Source organism: Poecilia reticulata, chromosome 18, assembly GCF_904066995.2.
Source record: "Poecilia reticulata chromosome 18, P_reticulata-male-v2, whole genome shotgun sequence".
Classification (NCBI taxonomy): Eukaryota; Metazoa; Chordata; class Actinopteri; order Cyprinodontiformes; family Poeciliidae; genus Poecilia; species Poecilia reticulata.
In genome coordinates this window covers 1925440-1948488 of record NC_088847.1, presented here as the reverse complement: position 1 = coordinate 1948488, position 23049 = coordinate 1925440, and the positions used below count along the sequence as shown (strand labels likewise).

Below are 23049 nucleotides of genomic sequence, written 5' to 3'. Positions count from 1 at the left end.
AGAACACAGTCTAATTACATCTCAGTCGATAGAATATTTATTGCTGAAAAATAGAAGTAGCACATACGAGCATGGCGATAAGGCTGGGGAGGTTTTGGCGAGGCAGCTTAGGGGTGCAACGGCCAAATTAACTATTGGTGGGATAACATCTCAGGATGACACTATTATTACGGACCAACAAGGAATAAATTATGCTTTTCAGCATTATTATAATACATTATATAGTTCTGATAATTGTTGTAACCCCCATCTTTTGCAGAACCTTTTTGGACGTTTACCCATCTAAGTCCAGGTCAAGTTGCTGCCCTGGACAAGCCCATTTCGGAGCAGGAGATTTTAGGGGCAATCAAACTGTTACAACCCCGGAAGTCGCCTGGCCCAGATGGCTTGCCAAGCGAGTTTTATGCAGCATTCTCTGATCAGTTGGCTCCAATTTTGGCAAACATGTATAAATATTCTTTCAAGAAAGGATCCCTCCCTCCCACTTTGAATCAAGCCTGCATAACACTGCTGCTCAAAAAAGATAAGAATCCCACAGAATGTTCATCTTACAGGCCTATATCATTACTGAACAGTGATTATAAGATATTAGCAAAAGTGCTGGCCTGTTGCCTGGAGCGGGTTTTACCCAGTGTTATATCCCCAGATCAGACAGGGCTTGTTAAAAGCAGACGCTCTTTTTATAATATACGTCGTTTACTGAATATTATGCATACCCCTTGTCAAAATAATTCTGAATGCCTTCTTTCTATTGATGCAGAGAAGCCATTCGACAGAGTAGAGTGGATCTATATGTTTGAAACTTTGGAGAGATTTGGTTTTGGTGGGCCATTTATATCTTGGGTTAAGTTACTGTATTCTTCTTGTCCTTGTCGGGTCCCGCGGAGTAAGCCGAATGGTTTAGAGTAGAAATTATTCTACTCTACCCCCAAATCGACCCTATATGTGACAGATGCAAATTAGAGGAAGCTACACTATTACACATGTTTTGGAACTGTCCAAGGATACAGATATACTGGGCTGGTATTTGTGAAGCACTGTCAGCTGTTTTTGGGGTTAATGGCAGGAAGGTAAATGCTTTCTCAACTTTGCTAGCACGCCGCCTAATTCTCCTTAGATGGAAGGATGATGCTCCACCCACACTGTGAAACTAGATAAAAGACGTTCTACTTAACCTAAAACTAGAGAAAATCAGATATGTGATGAAAGGCCCTGAGAATAAATTTCATAAAACTTGGAAATCGTTTGACTTTTTTCAATAAACCTTCAACAGAGGTTATGGAATAACAGACCCTGGGAATTTTGGCTGAGCAGTGCATCAATAAATATTGACATGGATTTTTGTATGATCTTAACTTTTTAGTTTTTCTTTTTGCTATACACTTGGTAGTTGACAGTATTTAGGGGAATGTTTATTGGGTAGGATGTGTTTGTGGTTTTTATTATTGTTTGTGGTTTGTATATTTTGTCTTTAATATTGCTTGAAAGAACTTTGTAAATTGAAGTGAAAATGCTAATAAATATATTAAACACAAAGATTAGAGCTCATCACAATGGCTGAATAGTTAAATATTCCAGGGGAGACATGCAAAAAGCATGTCAACAATTTATAAGAAGCATTTGAGCGGCTTTAATGGCAGTTGAGGTTTTGCCATTGATTATTGAGAAGGGTATGAATGATGTTAGATATTAAATGTAAGCTAACTTTTTTTTTCTCAAAATGATAACCCTTGGACAATCAGAAGTAAACTTCTTGGTTGAAAGAAAACATCTTTAAATCTAAGTCTGTCATTAAATTGTCATCAGTTTCGATCATAACTGTATATTGATGCATGTTATTTTGGCGTTAAGAACCTTTGGGAAAAAAGCATGTAATTTTTGACATGAAAACTTGCTAATAAAAAATACAAAATAACCCTAACTCAGCCCAGAAAGTCCAAAAAGAAAGTCCAAATATAAAACCAAAGCCCAAAAGCATTCAGACACAAGGAAGTTGGAAATCCCTCCTTAGGTCAGTGGTCAAACGTAATGAGGGGCTGATGTTTGGATGGGCTTGCACAACTGTGGCCATACAGAGTTTCCAACAAAAGAGCTTTAAATATAGCTGAATGTTGAAAAAAAAGCAGATACTTTTTGTCATTCAGTGTTTAAACCAGATGTCTAGCAAAACCCACAGCTAAAGAACAACTGTCTGGAGGACTTATTTTGTACTAAAAGGACTTCAATCTATTTGAAGAACAAAGCTAGCAAAAACCTGGTGGCCATGTCAGTAGAAGATTAACCCTGTGCCTTTTATACAAGAGAAAACATACATGCTGCCCTGCCGTTTGGCATTACCATCTGTGAAAAGAGCACCATTCTTGAGAGAGAATCAAACTAGTCTCCTCAGCAGTTATCAGTGAGAGCAAACTCACAACTTCTTTTGAGCAGAGTTGTTCATTGGGATGAGGTAGTCTTTTCAACAGCTAGACTTTAAGAAAGAGGCAATGAGGAGAAAGGAAGAAATGCAGCAGTTCCAATGACGGGGGCCATTTGTCCTCGGGTCTAACCTCCAGTCCTGTTGTCAATATTTCACCAACGCAGTAAACCCATTAAAGTCGTCTAGACGACGGGTTGTGTTACAGCCCTGCCCAACCACCACTAAGACCTTTTATTTTGTGTATCGGCTGGGGACCCCAGGGGCCCTCAGCAGAACTCATTCAGAACTTCATTGCACTCCTGCACTGCAGTTAACCTGCTTCCCCTCCTCGGCTGCCTGACATCAATAAGCTGTGGCAACAGCACTTAGCATCTCTTGGCTATCAATATTAAAGAGATGAGTATGACAAAGTTTCACATGACAAAGGGAGTTTTTACACCTGGTGCTCTGGTAGACTCGGTTTATTATTTATATTTGATTTGTATAGCATTTTTATAACAACTGAAGATACTATACTATTCATTATAGTATGTGGCTGGAAAATACTTAAACTTCATGTATTTGGCCAGTATTAAAGACTTTGAAGGTGAAACGATATGAGCACTGTGTGATCAGGGCAGACGGCACTAGAAAAACCATTCAGTGATGTAGTGCACCTGGAATAGTCACCTTTGAAGTGTGGAAGCTCTTGCTTCTCTTTGGATCGGAGGACAAAGACATCAGTGAGTTGTTGGGAAGTGTTGGCAGCTTGAGGTGCTGGCCTTCCTGCATTACCATCACCTGCCAGAGGAAAATATAACTGGATATTTTGGCTGTTAAGTACGGCTTGGAGAGACACTCATCATTTATCTGTTCAGATAATAATATTTGACTTAGATATGTAAATCTTTGAGTAGATGTCTTGATTATACCTGAATAAATTTTTTGCTCATAATTTTATGTTTGCACAAAGTTCTACACAGATATAAAATAAAACAAAAAGCTAAAAGGTAATTTCAAAGAAACTACAACTTTCCATATGTAACATTATTGGTAGGATTTTACTTAAACTCTGAAAAAGTTGGGAGTGAAAGAAAGAAGTTAAAAAGCACTTGTAATTAAACTTGCAAAAAAATTAATTAAACATACAGAACAACCAGAAAGCACTCACACGTACTCTGCTGACCTTTTCTAGATCTACAGAGTATAAATTGGTCGGATAGTCGGAGATGCAGTTGCAGGGAATCGTTAGCGAGGCCCTGTTCTCATTGTTGCATATATGATCCAACCTGATTTTTCCTTGGCTAGGGAGCCACAGTAAGTCCGGTGTGTTTTGACCATTATTCCTTTTAACGCTACACACAACTATGATTTCAATAAATCCATCTAAAGGATAATCAGTGGAAATTATATATATATATATATATATATATATATATATATATATATATATATAAAACAGAACGTATATATATAACAGAACATATATATATATATATAACAGAGGAAAGCCGTTGTGGTGGATGTCGCAATTCCAAGTGATTACAACATCAGGAAAAAGGAGCACGAGAAACTGGAGAAATACCAGGGCCTCAGGGAGGAACTGGAAAAGACCTGGAAGGTGAAGACCACAGTGGTGCCTGTGGTCATCGAGGCCCTCGGGGCAGTCACCCCCAAACTGGAACAGTGGCTAAAACAGATCCCAGGAACAACATCAGACATCTCAGTCCAGAAATGTGCAGTTCTAGGCACATGCAAGATACTGCGCAGAACCCTCAAGCTCCCAGGCCTCTGGTAGAGGATGTAAGAAACCACTCGTGGAGGGTGAGAAGAAGGGAATTTTCTTATATATATATATATATATATATACTGCCAAACAACTAGTAGCTCAGTGTTCCAACATCCGCAAACGGCAACTGTTGTCACAACTTGAGATTGACAAGGTACAACACAAATGCTATGGCAAGGGGGATGAGCCAGGACGTCAGGTCAGATGGGAGTTAACTACACCTACCTACCCAGAAACTGGGTATGTAGCCACAGTAATGAACGAACCATCAAAGCTGAATGAGGCAGCAACTGACCTGAGAGAGAGGATCGTGGCCCGAATGAGCACCAGGCAAACCCGACGCCAAATACAACGGCTGAGTGAAGCACCATCAGAAAGTTTCATTGAAGATGTAAATGCAGCATTGAGAACGATCCCTACCACCACCATAACAGAAACCAATGAGCTGATATACAGTTCAGTATCAGTGATCCTTGAGATGCTTGGCTATAAGAGCCACCATGAGACCCAATACCAAGCAGCTTTAAGAGTGGAAGAAGGTAAAATAAGACCAAAATGTTCAAATGCATTTTGCTTGTAATTACCAGTTGATCTAGATTAGCGATTCTCAACGTGGGCGGTACCGCCCCCCAGGGGGCGTTCAGAGGACGGCAGGGGGCGCTGGTGGACATTTTTACAAAAGGGGGGCGCTGGGATGCCTTTGGGGGGGATTGGTCGAAGGTAAACTTTACACCTTAAATGCAAACAAAGCCAGTTTAGACTTGGAGCAACTTGGTAAAACTGTATTGTGTAACATTAAACCATGCTTGGCTGCAACTTTATCGATGGCAGCTCTTCTTCTATTCAGTGTTTGTTAGCTTCTTGGTGCAGCTCCGTTCTCCTGCTACTGGTAGCTAAAATCACGATACTTTCACTGAGTATCCCTCTAAAAAATGAACCCATTAAAATAAAGAAATAAAGAAATCCCTCCATGGGTGATACCACGATGGAGAGCGTTCATTTTATAGCGTTAACACGGTGCTGTAAGTGGTCCGGTATGAAACGGGGGTGATAGAACAACACAGCACTTTTAAATTTCAATAATCGGAATGCAGAAATTGTTTCCGTTGTTTTAAAAGTTTTATGTCAGTCTGCCTTTTCCCCATCGATGCGCTTCCCGACCGCCCTGCACCTTTGGGGCTTAAAAAAAAAATAGACGTTCACATTGGTCAAAACTCTGAAACAGGAGAAGCGGGACATAAAACGGAGCGACGAACTAGATGTGAATTATGGCATAAAAACACAGAATCCGACGCTGAACAGTGAAAAAATCAACACATGATGTGAAACACATGACGAATAGGCAGCGCAGCAGGTGAAGAGTTTACTGATGATGAGCGTCAATAAACTATAAAATAAATCTAGCAACTTTAGGAAAGAAACTAAAGTGGACATAGCAATAAACCAAGAGAGGATAAAACTAATCAAATAAAACTAAATGGAAATAAATGAAGAACAAAATGCAAGAATAAGCTAAGAAACTAAAGTAAATACAAAGGAATAAACTGGTATGGCAAGACCTTTCGATCAATACAGAGGAATGTATGGCAAGAATAAACGGACACTATTTCCAGATAAAAGGTAAAATAATATTGTTGAAGTGCCATGGGTTTGTTGAGACCACATCTAATACTGAGAATAAATATATCTTACAGACCATAACAGTAAAGAACTGATCACTTCTATGTTTTTAATTAGATTTGATATATTTATTTCTTCAATATTATTTTTCATGTCAGTGTTAATGTCATGAGGCTGATGACTCCATGACACTTTCAATTTGACTCATTAGGATTTGATTAAGAACCAGATTTGTTCTTCTGTCCAGTAAAACTATTAATCTATGAATCAATAGACAGGTCTATATAAAGATATAATCCATGTTTCTGTCTCATATTTGTATGGCATTAAAAGGACCTGGAACTTTTGTTTTTCCCTGAAAGCTCTGGTTTGCACAATAAATGCCATGTGGGTGAAATTTTATGGATGATACTCTGATGTCCCATTCTCCTGAAGGCAGCACAGAGCTGCACCACCAGAAACTGACACACACTGAAGAGAAGAAGAGTTATGATTAGTGTAGTTGCAGTTCTATCCATGTTTTAATGTTGCACAGCTCAGTTGTTTTGCAAATAGTTCAGTTTAAACTGGCATGTTGAACATCTTTTATCTGCTCATTTGTGTAATATTTAACAACTACAAAATGGCAAAGAATAAGAATATTTTTTCCACTCTGACTGGCTGCTGTTAATTTTAACTTGAATGTTTGTTGCATTTTTCGTAGACACCTGTGAAAATAATTTCTATCCCCATGGCTTTTTTGTTCTCTGGGAAATTATTTTTGATGATAGATACAGAAACAAGCATAAAAATCTAAACATCTACAATAGTGATAGTAATATTAATGATAAAATAATGGTCAGTGCAAAGTAGCCTGCAAATTCTTTGGTGGGGGGCGGTGAGGGAACTGAATAAGGGCTAGGGGGGCGCTGGGCCAAAAAAGGTTGAGAAACACTGGGTTAGAGGCTAAAATCAGGATAACTAGGAGGAAAGTGAGCCAACTGTCAGAGCTCCAAAGGGGTGCAATGTACCCAAGATCAGTACCCAAGAAGTACAGCCAGATGCACCTGAAGAACTCGAAACTGCCAAACAAAGGCTTCAAGCCTTGGCCAGCCGCCTAAAGAGAGAGAATGAAGCCAGGAGAATTAACCGGCTCTTCTCCACCCAATCAGCTAAAGTGTAGTCCCAATGGCAGGGTACTAACAACAGAGCAGACCCACCAAGGCTGGAGACTGAACAATACTGGAAAGGCATATGGGAAAGGGAGGCGTCCCACAACAGCAATGCACAGTGGCTAACCTCTCTAAGAGAGGACCACAGCAACCTCCCTGAGCAAGCCCCGTAACCATCACTGTGACAGATGTCCAAGAAAGAGTCTCAGGTATGAAAAACTGGACAGCACCAGGACCTGACATGATCCATGCCTTCTGGCTGAAGAAACTCACTGCACTGCCCTCCATGAGTGACTGGCAGTTCAACTGAACCAGCTGCTATAAAATGGGACTCACCCTGAATGGTTAACTGAAGGGCGGACAATTCTGATCCAGAAGGATCCCTCAAAGGGTTCAGTCCCATCCAACTATCGGCCAATAACCTGTCTCTCTACAACATGGAAGCTCATGTCAGGCATCATAGCGGCTAAGATAAGCGGGCACATGGAGAAATACATGAGCATTGCACAGAAGGGCATAGGCATAAATAGCAAAGGAGCCAAACACCAACTCCTGGTAGACCACACAGTCGCCCGAGACTGCAAAACCCAACACACCAACCTGTGCACAGCTTGGATTGATTACAAGAAAGCCTATGACTCAATGCCACACACTTGGATCATTGAATGCTTAGAGATGTACAACATCAATAAGACTCTAAGAGCAAAACTCGATGGGGCTGTGGAAAACCACCCTTGAAGCCAACTGCAAACCACTTGCACAAGTGTCCATCAAATGTGGCATATACCAAGGAGATGCTCTGTCCCCACTGCTGTTCTGCATAGGCTGAACCTCTCAGCCAAATCATCAACAAGACTGGCTACAGATACCGACTCAAGAATGGGGCCACAATCAGTCACCTCCTCTACATGGATGACATCAAGCTGTATGCCAAGAGCGAGCGAGACATCGACTTACTGATCCACACCACCAGGATCTACAGCACTGACATTGGGATGTCATTCGGACTAGAGAAGTGTGGCCGGATGGTTACAAAGAGAGGGAAGGTCATCCACACAAGGGGTCTCACTCCCAGAAGGAACAATAGCAGACATAGAGCACAGTTACAAGTACCTGGCAATACTACAAGCAAATGGCAACCTTAACAAGGTCACAAGGAAAGGAGCCACAGCCAAATACCTCCAACGAATAAGGCAAGCCCTGAAAAGCCAGCTCAATGGCAAGAACAAGATCCGTGCAATAAACAGCTATGCCTTACCAGTAATCAGATACCCTGCAGGAATAATTAGCTGGCCAATGGAAGAGATAAAGGGCACGTATGTTAAGATTCGGAAGTTACTAACCATGCATGGAGGGTTCCACCCCAAATCCAGCACCCTGAGCACCCTGTACACGAGCCGTCAGGAAGGAGGCAGAGGACTAGTGAGTGTGAGAGCCACTGTTCAGGATGAAACATCCAAGATCCATAAATACATCAAGGACAAAGCCTCAACAGACTATGTGCTCAGCGAATGTCTCAGACAATGGGGAAGAGAGGATGAGGTGCTGGAGGTACCATCATGGGTGGACAAGCCCCTAAATGGGAAGTACCACCAACAAATAACTTAAGTTGCTGATATCAGGAAATCCTACCAATGGCTGGAAAAAGCTGGACTCAAGGACAGCACAGAGGCACTCATCCTGGCTGCACAGGAACAGGCCCTAAACACCAGAGCAATAGAGGCTCATATCTACCACACCAGACAAGACCCAAGGTGTAGGTTGTGCAAGGAGGCCCCTGAGACAGTCCAGCACATAATAGCAGGGTGCAAGATGCTGGCAGGGAAAGCATACATGGAACGACATAACCAAATGGCGGGCATAGTGTACAGAAACATCTGTGCAGAATATGGACTGGAAGCCCCGAGATCAAAGTCGGGAACACCCCCAATGGTGGTGGAGAATGACCGAGCTAAGATCCTGTGGGACTTCCAGATCCAGACAGACAAAATGGTAATGGCGAACCAACCGGACATTGTGGTGATGGATAAACAACAGAGGAAAACCGTTGTGGTAGATGTAGCAATACCAAGTGATTACAACATAGGGAAAAAGGAGCACGAGAAACTGGAGAAATACCAGGGCCTTAGAGAGCAACTGGAAAAAGCCTGGAAGGTGAAGACCACACCTTCCAGGCGTGTGGTCATCGGGGCCCTCGGGCAGTCGCCCCCAAACTGGCTAAAACAGATCCCAGGAACAACATCAGATATCTCAGTCCAGAAATGTGAAGTTCTAGGCACAGCCAAGATACTGCGCAGAACCCTCAAGCTCCCAGGCCTCTGGTAGAGGACCCAAGCTCAAGAGGATGAGAGAGAGACCACCCGCGGACGATTGATGACAAGGGAATGTTTTACACACACACACACGCGCGCGCACACGCCCACACACACACGCGCGCACACGCACACACACACACACACACACGCACACACACACACCCACACACCCACGCACACACACACACACATATATAAGAAAGTCACAAGTCAGAACAGTATTGCCTTATTAAATTTTGAAGATTAACTACTAACATACCAGTCAGGATAAAAGCAATGTGTCAAGAGACACAAAAAATGTTTAGTAACAATCCATTAAATTATTCCTTCTGATTAGTTGCTTATGTATTGCCCCGCCCTCTCCTCCCTTCCTCTCACTTTTCTTACTTTTGATTCTTCTGAACCTCGTTTGTGAGGATCCCGTGTCTGTAAACATAGAAGGAAATTTTCACAAATGTGTAAGAAATACTTTGGTTGCAGGAATTAATATTAACTGATCATTGACAAACAAAAAAGATAAAACAATGTGAATGTTATCCAATTAGAGCATAGATAAATACAGGAATAGACTTTCTTTATAAACTCTACCTAACAGTAACTTTTACATGAAGAGTAAAAGGTGCATAATAATTAGTGTACATAAAATTCTGCACACTAATAGTTGCTCAATATTTGTGCACATGTAGATATTGTTCTAAGAAAGCCACTTTCCCTTTTACTTTGTTAAATACTCAGGTTTTAGAGATTATGAACATTTTGGATTGACAGTGAGTAGTATTGCAATAATGTTTCTTATTAGGTCGATATCTCTATGGAAGGTTTTTAATGTGTTCAATCTGCAGCCGCAATAAGTGGCAATGCACATCAAACGAGTAGTTTTCATCCTTAATGAACTTTTAAGAGCCATACAAATCAAACTAAATATATATTAGATATGAGTTTGGTTTGCAATCATATAGTCCTGTGGTCAGTGTCACAGATCTAATCCATGTTACAACACTTTTGCAAAAATTTAAGGTTCTAAATAAAAACAAGTTTAATGAGTAAACCCACTTCATAAATTTCTTCTTAAACATTGATGTATTGTAGTGGCTCTCAATACAAGTAATGTGTTATTATAATTATAATTTTTTAAGTTGCTTTATTTTAAAACCTTTTTTGGTTTATAGCCCGACAACCTACAATATGTAGAAATAATAAATATATGGGAAGTATCATAACTTAAACTCAATGTTCAAAGCACCAAGGTTTTTCTAGAAAAATATTAATATTTGCCATTAGCCAATTGATGATGGCAGAGACACTCTCTGTAATAGACTTATCGAAGATCTGTAACACTAACACAGTTGTTTTTTATTTTACACTGATCAGATTGGCCAATCTGAATCAATCTTACTGGTTGATATTTCACTTGATCCATTAAGTCAGTAAGTTTAGTTATAGACTAGACTTCATAAAATTTAGTCTATAACTAAATTTTATGAAGTGTCAAAGTAAAGCAGGGTCGAAACATTTATGGTTTCAGAACCGTTTACATTTATTGTATGTTCCTGCAGTTTGTTATTCCTGTTATTTGGTTTTCCTCAGTTGTCTCTAAAAAGAGGCATTGATGAGAGCTGTATTCACACTTAAGTGTTTTTTCTTTTTACTTTAAGATAAATTCTTAAGGTGCTGATAGTGTGACCTGGAACCAAACTTTGTTTTGTCTACTTTTTCTTAGTTTGCTCCTTTTTAATATGTCTCCAACAATTTTAGGTCTGTTACTCTTAGCTGTATGACTAACTGATTGATCACAGTTGTCAATAAAAATTTATATCTGAGAAAAGTTCATCCTTATATGTGGAATAAGACAAAATAGTGCCTCCAACACACTCTCACCCCTCCTGCCTTCAGCAGCTTTCTTCGAAAGTCCTCTGTTGGGTTGTTGAATGTCAGCTTTTCACAGCGGAGATGATTGACAGGCGGATGACCCTCAAGGTGGAGGAACAGGTCATAATCGAAGCGAACTTTCTTCGGTTCTTCCTAAGAAAAGTGCCAGCCACCAATATGGGGGGAAAGACAAAGGAAATAGCTTAATATTGCTGTTGCAGCAGTCGAGAAACATCACTATATGTGTCACTTCTTGCATATATTCAGTGAGATCACCTTGGATAATAATTTTCATTTTGATTATTTTCTTCAGTTGCAGTTTTTAGTAGATCAAATTTCCTATTTGAAGTCTTTCATGTAAACTTCCTTTAATTTCTGAGTAACACTGGCTAGTGGGTAACATAGCTCACTGTGAAAAGTCACATTTCAAGAATGATGTCAACCTTCTGGAACAGTGTACCAACAAGATTGCATGCAGATATAGGAAATCTAAAACAATAATTGTTTTTATAATTTTGAATCTGTATTTTCTCACAATAATTAATGCTCTTAACCAGAATGAAATGTGCCTCATTGGTTACTGTCTCTTAATATTACTAGGTGTTAATAAATCCAGTAACTGTTGGGAACCTCTGTCACCAATCGTGGAACATAAGAAGAGCCGGCTGCTGGCTCTTTGACGCCAGAGTGTTTGCCAATGTGGTAACTCCAGCCTCTCAGAGTCTCAGATTTTCATCTGAAGCCTTTTGAGTTCAGAGCTCACCTACTTCTGTGTTCTGCCCTATTAGGTATGCTTCGACTCGGGATTCCACTCAGGTCATGGTTTCCTCCCTCCTGTTCCAAGCTACCCCCTACAGGGGTCTCCGCCCCAAAGCAGCCTCAGCTCACTACTGCTCCATCGCCACTTCTACCTGGCGGGACGTCTGCCCGCACGAGTAAGTGCCACCGGCATTATCAGGCCTCAGCATCCCTGCTGGATTCATGCCTCTCCTTTGTCCTCAGTGTTCCAAGCCAGCCTTCCAGTGTGGGTGTGTTCCTGTCCTGGACTCCCTCATTATTACTCTTTCAACTTCTTGTAAATAAATCTAACGGAACTGTTCTGATCTCCTGATAAGAGTTTCTGCATGTGGGTTAAACAAATTCCCAAAAGCATGACAGAACACTCTGGCCAATATCACCCAGTAGACACCCTCAGGAGAACGATGCCGGAACAACATTCGCTAATCCAGGCTCCTGATTCCGTACTTAGAACCCTCAGCGACAAGAGGTCACTAATCAACGCCTGGAGCAGGTCACTCAACTGCTGCTAAGATTGCAGCCCGAAGAACCAGCCTTCCTTGAAGAAGGCGCTGACGATCCACCATTCCCACCCAGTAGCTTTCCACCTCACGAGACATCAGTTCACCTAACCCCGAGAAATTCACCGGTGATGCGGGTGGCTGCGCAGGATTCCTCCTCCAATGCTTGCTGATTTTTAACCGCTCCCCGCATTGCTTCCCACATGATGATGCCAAGATTTAATTTATTCTTGGGCTTCTATCTGGGAAGGCACTAAGATGGGCTGACGCATGCTTCACTGACTATTGCAGTTTTGGCTGCACTTTCAAACAATTTATTGAAGAGTTTAAATCAAGTTTTAACAAAGATGCTGATCAAGCAGGTATATCCTGCCGACTGTGATCCTTGAGGCAGGGGCAAAGATCAGTTGCAGAGTTTTCCATTGAATTTCGTACCTTAGCCACAGCCTCAGGCTGGAATTCCTGCGCGTTAAAGAGCGCCTTCTTTTATGCTCTCAGCGAGCCCATAAAGGATGGGTTGGCACCGCTCGACGAGCCTGAGTCATTAAACGAGCTAATAACTCTAGCGACCCTTCTGGATAACCATCTCAAGGAAAGAATAATGCAAAGGAACACAAGGGCCTTGGCTTGACCTCTTGTCCTACCACCTCCCAGAGCACCCGTACACATTCTCAAAAGCTCCCCATCACCATACACGGAGCCGATGCAGATAGGCCAAACCCGCCTCTCCCTGGAGGAGTGGCAGCGAAGAATGGATGCCAGCCAATGTGGCATCTATGGCACCACAGGCCATTTCATTGCATCCTGCCCAATTCACCCAAACCTCCAGGCCCGTCGGTCAGACAGGGGAAACTGACAGGCCCCATACTTCATTCTTCTGCTCCCTGTTCTTTGCTTCCCGCTGTCCTGCAGTTTAATAATGACTCGCTCCCCCTCACTGCACTTATAGATTCGGGTTGTGAGCAGAATCTAATAGATCAATCTCTTGTCACCCAAGCCAATTTGGAGACAGTACCTTTGCCGGTACTAGTTAAAGCCCCCGCCCTCGATGGGTGCATGCTGCCCAAGATTACGCATAAGACCAAGCCCCTTCAGCGAATCGTCTCGGGTAATCACCATGAGTCTATTTCATTTTATGTTTTCTCATCATCCCAGACTCCAGTTGTCCTAGACTTTAGTTGGCTCCAGCAGCACAACCCACACATAAACTGGTCTGAGTTTCGCATAGAATCATGGTCTTCACATTGTCTCTCCTCCTGTTTGCAGTGTGCCGTCCCTACAAGTCTTGCCCCCGTGGTCCTTAATGAGGTGGACCCCATTGATTTGACAGGTATCCCTAAGGTTTACCACAATCTCAAGGAGGTCTTCAGCAAGGACAAGGCTCTTTCTCTCCCCCCCACCAACCTTACTGCACCCTATACCTCTTGCCTGGAGCACCTCTTCCATCCAGCTGTTTATATAATATCTCATGTCCCGAACGCCAAGATATGGAAAAGCCTATAAACGAGTCGATCACTGCCGGTATAATCCGCCCCTCATCTTTCCCGTTGGCAGTGGGCTTCTTCTTTGTCAGCAAGAAGGACGGTTCCCTCCGACCCTGTATAGATTATAGAGGTCTAAATTGCATCACCATAAAGAGTAAATACCCATTCCCACTTATCTCTTCAGCATTCAAACCGGTCCAAGAGGCCACCATCTTCACCAAACTCAATCTCCTTAATACCTACCACCTGATCCGCATCCGCCAAGAAGATGAGAGTGGAAGACAGCATTAAGACCCCTATTGGCCATTTCGAGTACCTCATGATGCCTTTTGGACTACAGTGGGGAGAACAAGTATTTGATACACTGTTGATTTTTCAGGTTTTCCCACTTGCAAAGCATGTAGAAGACTGTAATTTTTATCATAGGTACTCTTCAACTGTGAGTGATGGAATCTAAAACAAAAATCCAGAAAAATACAATGTATGATTTTTAAATAATTAATTTCCATTTTATTGTGTGAAAGAAGTATTTGATCATCTATCAACCAGTAAGAATTTTGGCTCTCACAGACATGTTAGTTCTTCTTTAAGAAGCCCTCCTGTTCTCCACTCATTACATGTATTAACTGCACCTGTTTGAACTTGAACCCTGTATAAAAGACACCTGTCCACACACTCAATCAATCAGACTCCAGCATCTCCACAATGCCCAAGACCAGAGAGCTGTGTAAGGACATCAGGGATAAAATTGTAGACCTGCACAAGGCTGGGATGGGCTACAGCACAATAGGCAAGCAGCTTGGTGAGAAGGCAACAACAGTTGGTGCAATTATTAGAAAATGAAAGAAATACAAAATAACGGAAAATCTCCCTCGGTCTGGGGCACCATGCAAGATCTCACCTCGTGGAGCATCATTGATCTCGAGGAAGGTGAGGAACAAGCCCAGAACTACACGGCAGGACCTGGTCAATGACCTGAATAGAGCTGGGACCACAGTCTCAAAGAAAACAATCAGTAACACTCTACGCCGTCAAGGATTAAAATCCTGCAGTGCACGCAAGGTGCCCTTCCTTAAGCCAACGCATGTCAAAGCCTGTCTGATGTTTGCAAATGACCATCTGAATGATCCAGAGGAGGAATGGGAGAAGGTCATGTGGTCTGATGAGACAAAAATAGAACGTTTTGGTTTAAACTCCACTCGTCATGTTTGGAGGAAGAAGAATGATGAGTACAACCCCAAGAACACCATCCCAACCGTGAAGCATGGCGGTGGAAACATCATTCTTTGGGGATGCTTTTCTGCAAAGGGGATAGGACAACTGCACCATATTGTGAGAAGGATGGATGGGGCCATGTATTGTGAGATTTTGGCTAACAACCTCAGTGTATATCTTCCTACATTATAGTTCTTAAAGACAAATCAGAATAGGCAGATCAAAGCTTTACCAGATCTGGAGATCAGAAATCAGCTCTTAAAAACTCTTAAAAATACTCTTCTTTGATTTTTTCAGACCTGAAAAATGGCCCAAGCCGTACCAGCCAGACCTCAGACCACGGTGCCGAGGAGCTCTTACGGAGTCCACCAGGATGAACAGAAATACAGTAAGTTATGATTTCACATTTAGTGACTAGTGAACACTCGCATATTTGTAAGGAAAACTGATCTTCCCGTTATTTTATTTATTTTGTTGTGACGCAGTACAGCAAGGCAGAGTGTGGAACGCAGTAAGGGTCTACAAAATGGCGGACGAGGGATGGATCTGAGGACCAAGTCATGAAGCCGGTGTTACGTCAATCCGCGTTTCCCCATCAGATACGGTTCCCCCTGCGTGTTCTTGCCGCCCCAACCCGCCCATGCGGCACAATACGCGTGTGCTTGTGCTGAGCACTGAGAAAGCATGCGCGCAGGGAACTACGGACACCGTGAAAGCTCAAACAACATGTTTCGGCAAAGTTGTCACTTTCTTCACGTTTTTGCGGGAAACTAATAATAATAACAACAACAATAATAATAATAGTAATAATAATAATAAATAATAGTGATGATAAATACATATAAGTCACATATATATATATATTATAATTATTATAAATGTATATATATGTTTAGTTATATATATACATATATATATATATATTTATGAAATAAAAACAGGGCAATGTATTTTAATGCTCGATATTACCCATCACATACTGTTCCCCCTATGTTAAAATCACCCATCAGATACGGTCCCCTTGTTTTAAAGTGGGGGAACGGTATCTGATGGCCATATTTCAACCATCAGATACCGTTCCCCTTGTTTTAAAGTGGGGGAACGATATCTGATGGCCATATTTCACCCATCAGATACCGTTCCCCTTGTTTTACAGTGGGGGAACGATATTTATTTCTGGGTTATTTTTTTATAATTTATCAGGGAGGGGCTTAACCAGGCCTGTAATTATAAAGGTCTAGTGTGTCCAATAGGGAGATATCTACCAACCAATCACGTGTAAGTAATGAATTGTGATGTCATTGTTTTTTCATCCAATGACTGACAATTCATGTGGGTCTCCTGTTGTTATTCACATGCTAAGTAGAATCGTTAAGCTCCGCACCTTCCCCCTGTAGGATTCCGCATTCGACTGCGCCCGGCGAAACTGCGCTGCCCTGCCAACTGTCGATTGCTGTCGATATCTGTCGCTGACTAGCTCCATTTGCGTCAGAACACAGGGTCAAAAATCCCACTTTTCGTCCAGTGTGATCAGTAGATTATTGCGAGGGAACACAAAAATATTGCGAGGGAACGCATAAGTATTGAGAGGGGATGCAAAAGAAAAAAAAAAATCCCCATGTCCCCTGGAGGGCTCCGTACCGTTATATTCCTCATCGCTAAGGATTTGTTACTGCGCGTTTGCGCAGTGTGAAGGAAAGAGGAGACCAGCTGCACAGGCACGCTGCGAAATGAGAAGCAGGTGATCGATTTGTGTGATCGGCAACAAGAGACCGTGATCGGCGATCACCGATCATACACTTTTTCAAGGAAATCGGCCTATTATGATCGGTGGCCGATCGATCGGCACACCTCTAGACAGTATGCAAATACTTTATTCATTAGAGTTGTCGAGAAAAGTCGAGCTCATCCCACTTCCCCATGCTGGAGATTTTAGTAATAACGATGAATAAAGTTATCTTTGAAAATAATTACACAGGTGACATCAAGACAGAACCGTAGAGTCAGACTGTAATAAAAATTAATCTGGTTGTGTGTATTGCTATTGTGTCCTGCAAACTTTGCTTTAATTCTTCTTTTTTCTATTTAATCATAAAAAATCAGTCAGACAGAAAGAGAGTCATGGAACAGGAAGAGCAGGTTTTCTGAAGAAAGAGGAAGAAAGCTTCCCTGCATGTGTATAAAAATAGTTCAGAGTGCTCCTTATTTCAAAGCATTAAAGGTTTAAAGAATAAAATCTAAACATTTTGAGTAATTGGATAAAATTCAGAGTAAAATAATTAAATTAATAGTAATGACTTATAATTAAGCCAATAATTAATATTGGTTTAACCAGAGGTTGAAATTGGGTGGATTATAAGAATACTGGTACTTACTCTTACACTTGTGGAAGTACTTACAGGTGAAACAAGTAACTGTAACTTGGTATCAAATAATTAGAATAATGGATTATACTTGGTTTCTTTTCAGAAATGTCTGTGATAACTCACATTGTGATTATAATAAGAATAACTAATAAGTTGTGGTTATTTTAATATCATAAATTAATGCTAAACCAGAGAAACTAAAAGGTTGTAAATGTGATTTTGACATTGAACTTGAAATGGTGTAAAATGTTGTTACTGTAATTAAAGGTCACTGATGTTGTGTTGGAGGTAGATGGTAGGTGAAAGGTCGGGGGGAAAGAGGAACTGATGGGAGAGCAGAGGTGACCAAAGCCTTATTGCTAAACTTTGACTTTCTTAAGAAAAGATTGGACAGGCAACAGACGTAAGAGGACTGTTGAGCAACTCCGGGTCATTAGAACAGAGATCAGGTCATGAGGTCTCCAAGGTGATGGATATGAGATCATCTGTCCAAGCAGTCAGCCAATGAGACAGGCACAGCAACAAAGCTAGCCAATATAAACACACCAAAAGGGTGGATAAACCCTTTATAAGGTTGGTGCAAAAGAGGAATCTTTGGTTGGATCCTTCAGGCAGCTTCGAGCCAAGATCGAGATGGTCAAAGAACTCCACAGCTGAAGAAGAGCCGGGTCCACAGAGCCGAAGACTCGTTGTTCTGCACATGGGGACCAACCCGTTAGCCCCACAACGTGTGGCTTCAAATTGTACTTCTCTCATCAGCTGGGTTCAGACCCCAAAGATAAAGACCGAGGCAAAGATGAAGATAAAGACAAAGGCAAAGAGGAAGAACTCGTGGGTTCCTTCCGTGGGACCAGGAAGATCGTGAGACGAGGAGAAGGGAGCTACAGAGCTGCAAGACAAGAAGCTGAGTACCGCTACGCGCATGAGGAAGTCACCCTGAGGCCCGAGACCTGCTGCTCTAAGTCAGTACTCTTCCTGTACTGGGAGCCACCTCCTGCTGCAACACCTTCTTCATCATCAGGCCAGTTCTGGGGTTCAAGACGCCAAACTCTGTCCGTCTCTCTCAAACTTTCCCATTTTTTAGTTCACAGTGTCAGCATTAGGGAAAGATAGACTAGTGATTTTACTTATTTGATTATTTCTGCTCCTCTCCTTGGGCTGCCACCTTATCGTGGAGGAGGGGTTTAAGTGTCCCAATGATCCTAGGAGCTATGCTGTCTGGGGCTTTATGCCCCTGGTAGGGTCACCCAAGGCAGACAGGTCCTAGGTGAGGAACCAAACAAAGCGCAGCCCAAAGACCCCTTATGATGGACACAAACTTTGGATCTGGCGTTCCCTCGCCCGGACGTGGGTCACCGGGGCCCCACTCTGGAGCCAGGCCTGGAAATGGGGCATGATGGCGAGCGCCTGGTGGCCGGGCTTTTACTCACGGAGCCCGGCCGGGCTCAGCCCGAAGAGGAGATGTGGGTCCCCCTTCCGATGGGGTCACCACCTGTTGGAGGGGCCAAAGGGGTCGGGTGCATTGTGCTATAGGCGGCAGCCGAGGGAGGGGACCCTGGCGGTCTGATCCTCGGCTGCAGAAGCTGGCTCTTGGGACGTGGAACGTCACCTCTCTGGTGGGGAAGGAACCGGAGCTAGTGTGCGAGGCTGAGAGGTTCCGGCTAGAAATAGTCGGCCTCACCTCGACACATGGCTCTGGTTCTGGAACCAGTCTCCTTGAGAGGGGCTGGACGTACTTCCACTCTGGATTTGCCCACAGTGAGAGGCGCCGGGCTGGAGTGGACATACTTGTTGCCCCCCATCTCGGCGCCTGTACGTTGGGGTTCACCCCGGTGGACAAGAGGGTAGCCTCCCTCCGCCTACAGGTGGGGGGACGGGTTCTGACTGTTGTTTGTGCTTACGGGCCGAACAGCAGTTCAGATTACTCACCCTTCTTGGAGTCCTAAGAGGGGGTACTGGAGAGTGCCCCTCCTGGGGACTCCCTTGTTCTACTGGGGGACTTCAACGCTCACGTGGGCAATGACAGTGAGACCTGGAGAGGCATGGTTGGGAGGAACGGCCCCCCCGATCTGAACTCGAGTGGTGTTCTGTTGTTGGACTTCTGTGCTCGTCACGGATTGTCCATCACGAACACCATGTTCAGGCATAAGGGTGTCCATCTGTGCACTTGGCACCAGGACACCCTAGGCTGCAGTTCGATGATTGACTTTGTCATCGTCTCATCGGATTTGCGGCCGTATGTCTTGGACACTTGGGTGAAGAGAGGTGCGGAGCTGTCCACTGACCACTACCAGGTGGCGAGTTGGCTCCGGTGGTGGGGGAGGAAGCCGGTCAGACCTGGCAGGCCCAAACGTGTAGTGAGGGTCTGCTGGGTACGTCTGGCAGAGTCCCCTGTGAGACAGAGCCTCACCTCTCATCTCCGGTACAACTTCGAGCACGTCGCGGGGGAGGTGGGGGACATTGAGTCCGAGTGGACCATGTTCCGTACCTCCATTGCTGAGGTGGCCTATCGGGAGCTGATGGCGCAAGGTTGCTGGTGCCTGTCGCGGCGGCAACTCTTGAACCCGTTGGTGGACACCTTCGGTGAGGGATGCTGTCAAGCTGAAGAAGGAGTCCTATCGGGCCTTTTTGGCCTGTGGGACTCCAGAAGCAGCTGATGGGTACCGGCGGGTGAAAAGGCATGCGGCTCGGGTTGTCTTTGAGGCAAAAACTCGGGCGTGGGAGGAGTTTGGAGAGGCCATGGAGACAGACTTCCGTATGGCTTCGAGGCGATTCTGGTCCACCATACGGCGTCTCAGGAGGGGGAAGAAGTGCAGCACCTACACTGTTTATAGTGGGGATGGTGTGCTGCTGACCTCAACTCAGGACATTGTGGGCCGGTGGGCGGAATATTTCGAAGACCTCCTCAATCCCACCAACATGCCTTCTGCTGAGGAAGCCGAGCCTGGGGACTCTGGGTTGGGCTCTCCAATCTCTGGGGACGAAGTCGCGGAGGTGGTCAAAAAGCTCCTCGGTGGCAGGGCCACGGGGGTGGATGAGATCCGGCCGGAGTTCCTTAAGGCTCTGGATGTTGCAGGGTTGTGTTGGCTCATGCGACTCTGCAATATCGCATGGACATCGGGGGCAGTTCCACTGGATTGGCAGACTGGGGTGGTGGTCCCCCTTTTTAAAAAGGGGAACCAGAGGGTGTGCTCCAATTACAGGGGGGTCACACTCCTAAGCCTCCCTGGTAAGGTCTATTCAGGGGTCCTGGAGAGGACGGTCCGTCGGATAGTCGAACCTCGGATTCAGGAAGAGCAGTGTGGTTTTCGTCCTGGTCGTGGAACACTGGACCAGCTCTACACCCTCAGCAGGGTCCTGGAGGGTGCATGGGAGTTCGCCCAACCAGTCTACATGTGTTTTGTGGACTTGGAGAAAGCGTTCGACCGTGTCCCTCGGGAGGCCTTGTGGGGGGTACTCCATGAGTATGGGATACCGGGCCCTTTGATACGGGCTGTCAGGTCCCTGTATGACCGGTGTCAGAGTCTGGTCCGCATTGCCGGCAGTAAGTCTGGCTCGTTTCCGGTGAGAGTTGGACTCTGTCAAGGCTGCCCTTTGTCACCGATTCTGTTCATTACTTTTATGGACAGAATTTCTAGGCGCAGCCGAGGTGTTGAGGGGATCCGTTTTGGTGGCCTTAGGATCGCATCTCTGCTTTTTGCGGATGATGTGGTCCTGTTGGCTTCATCGGAACGTGATCTGCAGCTCTCACTGGAGCGGTTCGCAGCCGAGAGTGAAGCGGCCGGGATGAGGCTCAGTGCCTCCAAATCCGTGGCCATGGTCTTGAGCCGGAAAAGGGTAGAGTGCCTTCTCCGGGTCAGGGGGGTCGTCCTGCCTCAAGTGGAGGAGTTTAAGTATCTGGGGATCTTGTTCATGAATGATGGAAGAAGGGAGAGGGAGATCGACAGGCGGACTGGGGCAGCGTCTGCCGTGAAGCGGGCGTTGTACCGGTCCGTCATGGTAAAGAGAGAGCTGAGCCAAAAAGCGAAGCTCTCGATTTACCGGTCGATCTACGTTCCCACCCTCATCTATGGTCATGAGCTTTGGGTCATGACCGAAAGAACGAGATCACGGGTACAAGCGGCCGAAATGGGTTTCCTCTGCAGGGTGGCTGGGCTCTCCCTTAGAGATAGGGCGAGAAGCTCAGTCATCCGGGAGGGACTCAAGTAGAGCCGCTGCTCCTCCACGTCGAGAGGAGCCAGTTGAGGTGGCTCGGGCATCTGGTCAGGATGCCTCCTGGACGCCTCCCTGGTGAGGTGTTCCGGGCACGTCCCACCGGGAGGAGGCCTCGGGGAAGACCCAGGACACGCTGGAGGGACTATGTCTCTCGGCTGGCCTGGGAACGCCTTGGGATTCCTCCGGAGGAGCTGGAAGAAGTGGCTGGGGAGAGGGAAGTCTGGGCCTCCCTTCTGAAGCTGCTGCCCCCGCGACCCGACCCCGGATAAGCGGAAGAAAATGGATGGATGGATGGATTATTTCTGCTACTGAATTAAGCTGTACTGACCCTTGCAAAATTGCCTTACTAATAAAATAATTAGCATAAAGAAAATCCAAAAGATGTTGTGGACATTCAATTAATGAGTCACCTTAAAGTTCTTTGATGGTTGTAAAATACTCTGAAGTTTGAGTCTGGGAGGAAAAAGTGGAAAATGTTTCATAGGTTGCTTTTAGCCAAAACTAAAACAACACCCTTGGGACTCGCCCGAGTCACTAAAACCAACCTGGTTCAGTAACAAGTGCAAGTAGTAATAAAGAGAAAGAGTGACCGTTAACAGGTGTGCTCTGTGAAACTAGTTGGTTGCAGGCTTCTCAATCTGGCTAATTAACGGTGAAAAAGAGTGGGACATCTGGATGGAGGTCGTCAGAAACCAGGCTAGTCTTTCTCGACGCCAACTTAAACAGAGTTTACTTCAGTTCTGGACAGGGTAAAATCCCAGCAGATTTAGGAAACTCAATTCACCCTGTAGATGTAGAGCTGGTAGCACATCTTTAAGGGAAGTAGAGAGAGGGGGGGGGAGGGTGTTGCGCAACAACAGAGTGCTAAATCTTTTTTTCCCTTAAATAACCAGGTAAACCCTGTTGAGATCTAGATCTCATTCTCAAGAGGGACCTAGGCAGAAATCTGCAACACACAACATTGTTTCTCAAAAATAAACCCCACCTGTTAGACATTCCAGGATTTTGTTTTCAATATTTGCAAAGTATGCATCTATGATCAGATTTATTACATTATGTGTTAATTAATACACACTATGGAATATATATGAGGTAGAAACTGAATGTCAAAAAAAAATACACAATCAAAAATAAATTATTGAAATATTGCCTCTTTCAATAATGGACCCTGACAAAGCTGAATGATTAATGTTTTTTTAAATGAAATTTTTGTTAAGGAGGCTTCATATTCCATTTTAATCGTTGTTTCAGTTTTTTTGTTTGTTTATTTGGGATATTTAACATGTTTTCCAGGTCTAATGTTAAATGTTCTTCAGAATTTTTTTATTT

General features: G+C 44.0%; 1 protein-coding gene across 3 annotated transcripts in view; it reads right to left on the bottom strand.

Moving 5' to 3' along the window:
• mllt3 (MLLT3 super elongation complex subunit) overlaps positions 1-23049 on the bottom strand; it is a 105122-nt gene that overhangs the window by 30361 nt on the left and 51712 nt on the right. The window contains exons 4-6 of one of the 3 annotated variants that reach the window (XM_017310568.2): positions 11152-11295; positions 9661-9699; positions 3089-3199 (exon numbers count right to left, since the gene is read on the bottom strand). In XM_017310568.2, the coding sequence (XP_017166057.1) occupies positions 3089-3199; positions 9661-9699; positions 11152-11295 (294 nt within the window). The remainder of the gene's footprint in view (positions 1-3088; positions 3200-9660; positions 9700-11151; positions 11296-23049) is intronic. The other 2 variants (XM_008434908.3, XM_008434909.3) reach the window with 2 other exon arrangements.